Source organism: Chiloscyllium plagiosum, unplaced genomic scaffold (genome assembly GCF_037043375.1).
Source record: "Chiloscyllium plagiosum isolate Xiang-an unplaced genomic scaffold, Cpla_swu_hap1 HiC_scaffold_20, whole genome shotgun sequence".
Taxonomy (NCBI): Eukaryota; Metazoa; Chordata; class Chondrichthyes; order Orectolobiformes; family Hemiscylliidae; genus Chiloscyllium; species Chiloscyllium plagiosum.
Window position 1 is genome coordinate 66,618,858 of NW_028270158.1, and position 7,822 is coordinate 66,626,679.

General features: G+C 43.9%; 1 protein-coding gene across 1 annotated transcript in view; it reads left to right on the forward strand.

Moving 5' to 3' along the window:
• LOC148146645 (uncharacterized) overlaps positions 1–3,446 on the forward strand; it is a 97,293-nt gene extending 93,847 nt beyond the window's left edge. The window contains exon 10 of the mRNA XM_087997566.1: positions 3,380–3,446. Coding sequence (XP_087853692.1) covers positions 3,380–3,446 — 67 coding nt within the window. The remainder of the gene's footprint in view (positions 1–3,379) is intronic.
• Positions 3,447–7,822: the final 4,376 nt, after the last annotated feature.

Here is a 7,822-nt window from a genome sequence, read left to right on the forward strand (position 1 = left end):
GTGGAGTTCCGCAGGGATCAGTTCTGGGTCCTCTGCTGTTTGTAATTTTTATTAATGACTTAGATGAGGGAGTCGAAGGGTGGGTCAGTAAATTTGCAGATGATACGAAGATAGGTGGAGTTGTGGACAGTGAGGAGGGCTGTTGTCGGCTGCAGAGGGACTTAGATATGATGCAGAGCTGGGCTGAGGAGTGGCAGATGGAGTTCAACCCTGCCAAGTGTGAGGTTGTCCATTTTGGAAGAACAAATAAGAATGCGGAATACAGGGTTAATGGTAGGGTTCTTAGTCAGGTGGAGGAACAGAGGGATCTTGGGGTCTATGTACATAGATCTTTGAAGGTTGCCACTCAGGTGGATAGAGTTTGTAAGAAGGCCTATGGAGTATTATCGTTCATTAGCAGAGGGATTGAATTCAAGAGTCGTGAAGTGATGTTGCAGCTGTACAGGACTTTGGTTAGGCCACAGTTGGAGTACTGTGTGCAGTTCTGGTCGCCTCACTTTAGGAAAGATGTGGAAGCTTTGGAGAGGGTGCAGAGAAGATTTACCAGGATGTTGCCTGGAATGGAGAGGAAGTCGTACGAGGATAGGTTGAGAGTTCTCGGCCTTTTCTCGTTGGAACGGCGAAGGATGAGGGGTGACTTGATAGAGGTTTATAAGATGATCAGAGGAATAGATAGAGTAGACAGTCAGAAACTTTTTCCCCGGGTACAACAGAGTGTTACAAGGGGACATAAATTTAAGGTGAAGGGTGGAAGGTATAGGGGAGATGTCAGGGGTGGGTTCTTTACCCAGAGAGTGGTGGTGGCATGGAATGCGCTGCCCATGGGAGTGGTAGAGTCGGAATCATTGGCGACCTTTAAGCAGCATTTGGATAGGTACATGGATGGGTACTTAATCTAGGTTAGAAGTTTGGCACAACATCGTGGGCCGAAGGGCCTGTTCTGTGCTGTATTGTTCTATGTTCTATGTTCTATATTGAAATGACAGCTTCTCCCTCCCAGCTTGTTATTATGCTCCAAGCTTTTGTGGCCTGTGTAAAATTGTGTACAGCAAGTTGTACAATGTAATAAAAAAACAGAATATTTCTGTGGTGTCTTTCATGATCTCAGGATGTTCCAAAGTACAATACAGATCATTAGGTATCAAGTATTATGTCACAGGGCTCAGTGCTGGGGACTCCAGTCATTACAATTTATAGAAATGATTTAGATGAACAGAGCAAAGGTATGGTAGCTAAATTTGCTGATAACACAAAAATAGGTAGGAAAGTGAGTTGTGAAGAGGACATAAGGAACCTACAAAGGGATACAGATATGTTAATTGAGTGGGCAAAGATCTGGCAAATGGTATATAATGTGGAAAGTGCGAATTTGTCTGTTTTAACAGGGAAAATAAAAAAGCAGATGATCTAAATGGTGAGAGATTACAGACCTCCGAAATGTGGAACAATCTAGGTATCCCAGTGCATGGCAACATTGGCTGGACAGCTGGTTTGCAATGCAGAGTGATGCCAACAGTGTGCATTGAATTCCTGCACCAGCTCAGGTTACCATGAAGAACTCTCCTTCTCAATTTATCCACTCGCGAGTAGTAGTGACCTTCAGGTTAAACTATTACCATTCATCCCTCTCTGATAAGAAAGCAGCCTAATGGTCTGATACAACTATAGCAACTTTTCTTTTAACTTGTGCATGAATCATAGTAAGTTAGTTTGCAGTTACAGTAAGTAATCATGATGTGGAGGTGCCGGTGTAGAACTGGGGTGGACAAAGTCAGAAGTCACACCACACTTGGTTATGGTCCAACAGGTTTACTTGAAATCACATGCCAGAAGCACACAGGCACAGACTATATAGGCGAAGAGATAATGGCAAGATAACTCCAGCTAATTAAGGGTGTCAACAGATAAGTACAAATATTGTGAGTGGCGTGTTGACAGGCTGAATTACGAGCCTTTACAAGTAAGTGTCAAACGGCGTGAATAAACAGCTGAATGGCAAGTGAAGGGATGACTATGCAATGATTAAATAAGGCAGAGAGATAATTACAAAACAAATCAAAAATAAGATGGTGATAGAGACAAACCAAATGGCAGGAATAACACGTGTCAGAGTCTCATGATGAGTGTCTAACCAAAGTAATAAATAATCCAAAACCTAATTGAAGTAGGGAGATAATAACAAGTTATCAAGGTAATGGGGTCAAAACAGAACAGTAGGGAAGGTTTTATAAACAGAACAATATGGTGGGATTACATGTAGCATGACACAAACCCAAGATCATGGTTGAAGCTGTCTTCATGGGTATAGGACTTTGGCTATCAGTTTCTGCTCAGCAATTCTGCGTTGTTGTGTATCTTGAAGGCCACCTTGAAGAATGCTTATCTGAAGATCTGATGAGAAGGTGCCGGTGTGGATAAAGTCACACGACACCAGATTATAGTCCAACAGGTTTATTTAGAAGTACTAGCTTTTGGAGTGTTAGTCGGGAAAACTTCAGCAAACCAAGACATTAAGCCTCTGATCTTCAGGTAAACATCCTCCAGGATATAGTACACAACAACAACAACACAGAATCACTGATCAGAAACTGATAGCCAAGTTCTGTATCTTCTGTACCAAGATGGCCTCAACTATGATTTTGGGTTTATGTCACACTACAGGTAACCCCACTCTTTGTAAAATCTGCCTCACCTCCCACAGCAGCCCAGGATGCGATTCATCCGAGGTGGAGGATTTATCCATTTTTAAGCCAGACAGAGCCTCCAATATCTCCTCATTTCCTATGTCAAACTGTGCAAGTTCCTGATAGTCCCTTTTCCTGAATTCCATATCTATACTCCTAATTCCAGAATGATTACAGAAGTATTAATTTAATACCCTAATATCCTGAGGCTTCACACACAGGTTGCCCCTTGTCCGGTAATGGGCCCTACCCCTTTCCTGGTTAGCCTCTTCTCTTTAATGTATTTATCAAATATCTTAGGATTTTCCCTAATGCTGTTTGCAAGCCCTTTTTACATGCCTTGTTTTTTCTCTAATTACTTTCTTTAGTTCCCTCCTACATTTCCTGTATACTTCTAGGACATTAGCTCTCTTTAGATTTGCTAAAAGCCCTACTTTTCCTCATTCAGTCCTGAATTGTCCAAGACATCCAGGGTTTTCTGAAATTATCGCTCCTACCTTTTTCCATAAAGGGTACATGTTGGATCTGTATTCTCCCCAGTTCCTTTGTGAATGCTCCCTGCTACTTCACTGTGGATTTATCCGCAAGGAGCTGTTCCCAGTCAATTGTGGCCAGATCCTGCTTTATTTTAATAAAATCTGCCTTCCCCCAATCCACAGCCATCTTTTGCAAGCTATCTTTTTCCTTGTCCATAGGGATGGCCTTGGCACGATGTTCATTGTCATCAATGACACGTTGAAGGCTGTGAAGAACATGGCGTAGTTTCTCTGCTCCGGGGAAGTACTGGAAGACGAAGGGTATTCCATTGGTCGTGTATTGCTATCGCTAAAATGTTTCCCTACTGCCACATCGAACACTTGTCCTGTTTCTTTCCCCAGAACCAGATCTAGCACTGCACCATCCCTTGGTGGGCCTTCTATGTATCGATGCAAAAGTTCCCCTGGATACATTTCAAGAAATATTCCCCCTCTAAACCCTTAACACTATGACTATCCCAGTTTATGTTGGGAAGGTTGAAATCCCCTTGTATAATTACCTAATTATTACTCTTACCTTCGTGAACTATCAACATATTTGCTCCTCTATTTCCTTTTGCACTTCCAGTAAAGTAGCTGCCTGCTTAACATTTCTAAGTTCTACCCACAAAGTTTCATCGATCCTTGCAGGATATCATCTCTCCTTATTATCGTCATTGCCTCCTCATTTAATAGTGCTGCACCATCACGGTTCTTTTTACAACCTCCTCCCTCTTGCTGAAAGATCCTATGTCCTGGAATGTTGAACTGCCAATTCAGCCCCTTCCACAATCATGTTTCTGTGATGGCAATAATACCATACTTCCATACATCAATCAACATCATCAGTCTTATCTATTACACTCCTAGCATTAAGTATAGAACATAGAACAGTACTGTGCAGTACTGGCATTTCCACCATGGGAAAAAGTCTCTGGCTGTCCACTCTATGTCTCTCAACATCTTGTACACCTTTATCAAGTCACCTCTCATCCTTCTTTACTCCGAGAAAAAACCAAGCTCCCTCAGCCTTTATTCACAAGACATGCCCACCAGTCCAGGCAGCATCCTGGTAAATCTCCCCTGCACCGTCTCGAAACCTCCCACATCTTTCCTATAATGAGGCAACCAGAACTGAACACAATATTCCAAGTGTGGACTAACCAGGACTCTATAGAGCTGCAGCATAAGCACGCATCTCTTAAACTCAATTCCCCTGCTAATGAAAGCAAACACACCATAAGCCTTCTTAACAATCCTATCAACCTGGGTGGCAACTTTGAGGGATCAACGGGCATGGACCCCAAGATCCCTCTGTTCCTCCACACTGCTAAGAATCCTGCCTTTAACTCTGTATGCTGCCTTTATATCAGACCTTCCAAAATGAATTATTTCACATTTGTCCAGGTTGAACTCCATCTGCCACTTATCAGCCCAGTTCTGCAAACTGTCAATGTCTCATTGCAACCTACAACATCCCTCCCACTATCCAAAACTCCAACAACCTTCCTCATCCAAGTAATTTGTGAAAATCACAAAAAGCAAAGGTCCCAGAACTGATCCCTGTGGAACACCACTGGTCACTGAGCTCCAGGCTCATCTATCACCACTATCTGTCTTCGATGGGCCAGCCAATTCTGTATCCAGACCGACAGGTTTCCCTGTATCGCATGCCTCCTTTCTTTCTGTATGAGCCTACCATGGGGAACCTTATCAAATGCCTTGTTGAAATCCATGTACATCACATCCACTGCTCTACTTTCATCCATGTGCTTTGTCACATCTTTGAAGAATTCAGTGTTGAGAGTGCGGTACTGCAAAATCACAGCAGGTCAGGCAGCTTCCAACAGCAGGAGAATCGATGTTTCAGGAATATACCCTTCATCATTTCTGATTTTCCAGCACCACACTCTTGACTCTGATCTCCAGCATCTGCAGTCCTCACTTTCTCCTTCAAAGAATTCAATATGGTTTGTGAGGCTTGACCCTTACAAAGCCATGCTAACTATCTCTAATCAAACTTTGGTTTTCCAAGTAATCATAAAGCATGCCTCTCAGAATCCTCTCCAATACTTTACCCACCAGTGGTGTATGACTGACAGGTTTGTAATTCCCAGAATTATCCCTATTCCCTTTTTTGAACAAGGGAATAACATTTGCCACCCTGCAATCATCTGGCACTACGCCAGTGGACAGTGAAGGTGTAAAGATCATCACCAAATGCGCAGCAATCTCTTCCTCGCTTCCTGTAGTAACCTAGGGTATATCCCAACTGGCCCAAGGGATTTATCTACCCTTTATCTATCATTAAAGGAGGACCATCAGCCTTGCCTTACTCTATTGACACTCAACATAGTTGAACTCACTGTGACTTGCTTCCTTTGCTTTTGCATGATGTGTCTCTGTTTCATTGATATTCTGTGTCCTCTTCCTCTGCCAGACTAGTTTAAACTCCTCACAGCAGCACTGGCAAACCTACCTGCAAGGATGTCGGTCCTAGTGTACTTCAGATGCAGACTGTCCCATTTGCACATGTCCCACCTTCCCCGAAATGGTCCTAGTAATCCAGGAACCTTCCCTTTTGCACCAACTCTTGAACCATACATTCATCTGTGCTATTTTCCTATTTCTAAACTCACTAGCAGGATGAACCAGGAGTAATTCAGATTATGACTATTGAGATACAGCTTTTTAATCTACTGCCAAGCTCCCTGAATCTTGATGCAAGACATCATTCCTCACTTTACCCATATTGTTGGTACCAACATGTACCATGACCTCTAACCCATCACCCTCCTCTTTCAGGATGCCCTGCAGCTGTTCTGTGACATTCCTGACAGCAGGTTCAGTCAGGTGGATGTGTGACTGCCAGGAAAAGTAGGCAGGTCATGCTGGAATCTCCGGTGGCTATTACCCTCTCTGACAGGAATAGTTTGGGATACTGTTGGAACGGTAGCCCCTCAGGGGAGTTTAACAGCAGTGGCCAGGCACCATTACTGCCCCTGCTTGTCGAACAGGGTCAGACAAAGTCCAACCAAGTGTTAGTAGTAGAGGCCTCTCTAGTCAGGTGGATAGACAGGCATTTCTATAACTGCAATTTGTGACTCTAGATGGTGTGTTACCTCCCTGGTGCCAGGATCAAGGACATCTGAGCTGTTGCATGAAATTCTTAAGGGGGAAGGTGAGCAGCCAAAGGCATTGTACATATTGCTATCAGCGACCAAGGTAGGAAAAGGGATGAGGTCCTGAAGGTTAAAATGCAGGACCTCAAGGGTAGTAATTTCTGGACTATTTCCAGCACCATGTGTTAGTTACAAGAGTGGGAATCAGAGGATTTGGCAGATGAATGAATGGCTTTAGAGCTGATGTAAGGGGGTACGAGTTCAGATTCTTGAATCTTTGGGATCTCTTCTGGGGCAGAAATGACCTGTCCAAGAGGAATGGGTTACACCTGAACTGGAGGGGAGTGGAGGGGAGTGGAGGGGACTACGATGTTGTGGCCATCATGGAAACGTGGATAGAAGAGGGACAGGAATGGTTGTTGGAGGTTCCTGGTTACAGATGTTTCAATACGATTAGGGAGGGTGGTAAAAAAGGAGGGGGGGTGGCGTTGCTAATTAGAAATGGTATAACGACTGCAGAAAGGCAGTTCGAGGGGGATCTGCCTTTGGAGGTAGTATGGGCTGAAGTCAGAAATAGGAAAGGTGCAGTCACCTTGTTGGGTGTTTACTGTAGGCCCCCCAATAGCAGCAGAAATGTGGAGAAACAGATTGGGAAACAGATTTTGGAAAGGTGCAGAAGCCACAGGGTAGTAGTCATGGGTGATTTCAACTTCCCAAACATTGATTGGAAGCTCTTTAGATCAAGTAGATTGGATGGGACAGTGTTTGTGCAGTGTGTACAGGAAGCTTTTCTAACACAGTATGTAGATTGCCCGACCAGCGGGGAGGCCATATTGGATTTGGTACTTGGTAACGAACCGGGACAAGTGATGGGCTTGTTAGTGGGTGAACATTTTGGTGATGGTGACCACAATTCTGTGACTTTCACCTTGGTAATGGAGAGAGATAGGTGCGTGCAACAGGGTAGGTTTTACAATTGGGGGAAAGGTAAACACGATGCTGTAAGACAGGATCTGAGGAGCATAAGTTGGGAGCATAGGCTGTCAGGGAAGGATGTCGTGGAAATGTGGAACTTTTTCAAGGAACAGATACGACGTGTCCTTGATATGTATGTACCTGTCAGGCAGGAATGAGATGGTCGTGTGAGGGAACCTTGGTTGACAAGGGAGGTTGAATGTCTTGTAAAGAGGAAGAAGGGGGCTTACATAAGGTTGAGGAAACAAGGTTCAGACAGAGCATTGGAGGGGTACAGGATTGCCAAAAGGGAGCTGAAGAAAGGGATTAGGAGAGCTAAGAGAAGGCATGAAAAATCTTTGGCGGATAGGATCAAGGATAACCCCAAGGCATTTTATGCGTATGTGAGAAACATGAGAATGACGAGAACGAGGGTAGGTTCGATCAAGGACAGTACTGGGAGACTGTCTATTGAGTCGGAAGAGATAAGTGAGGTCTTGAATGAGTACTTTTCTTCAGTATTTACAAACAAGAGGGACCGTATTGT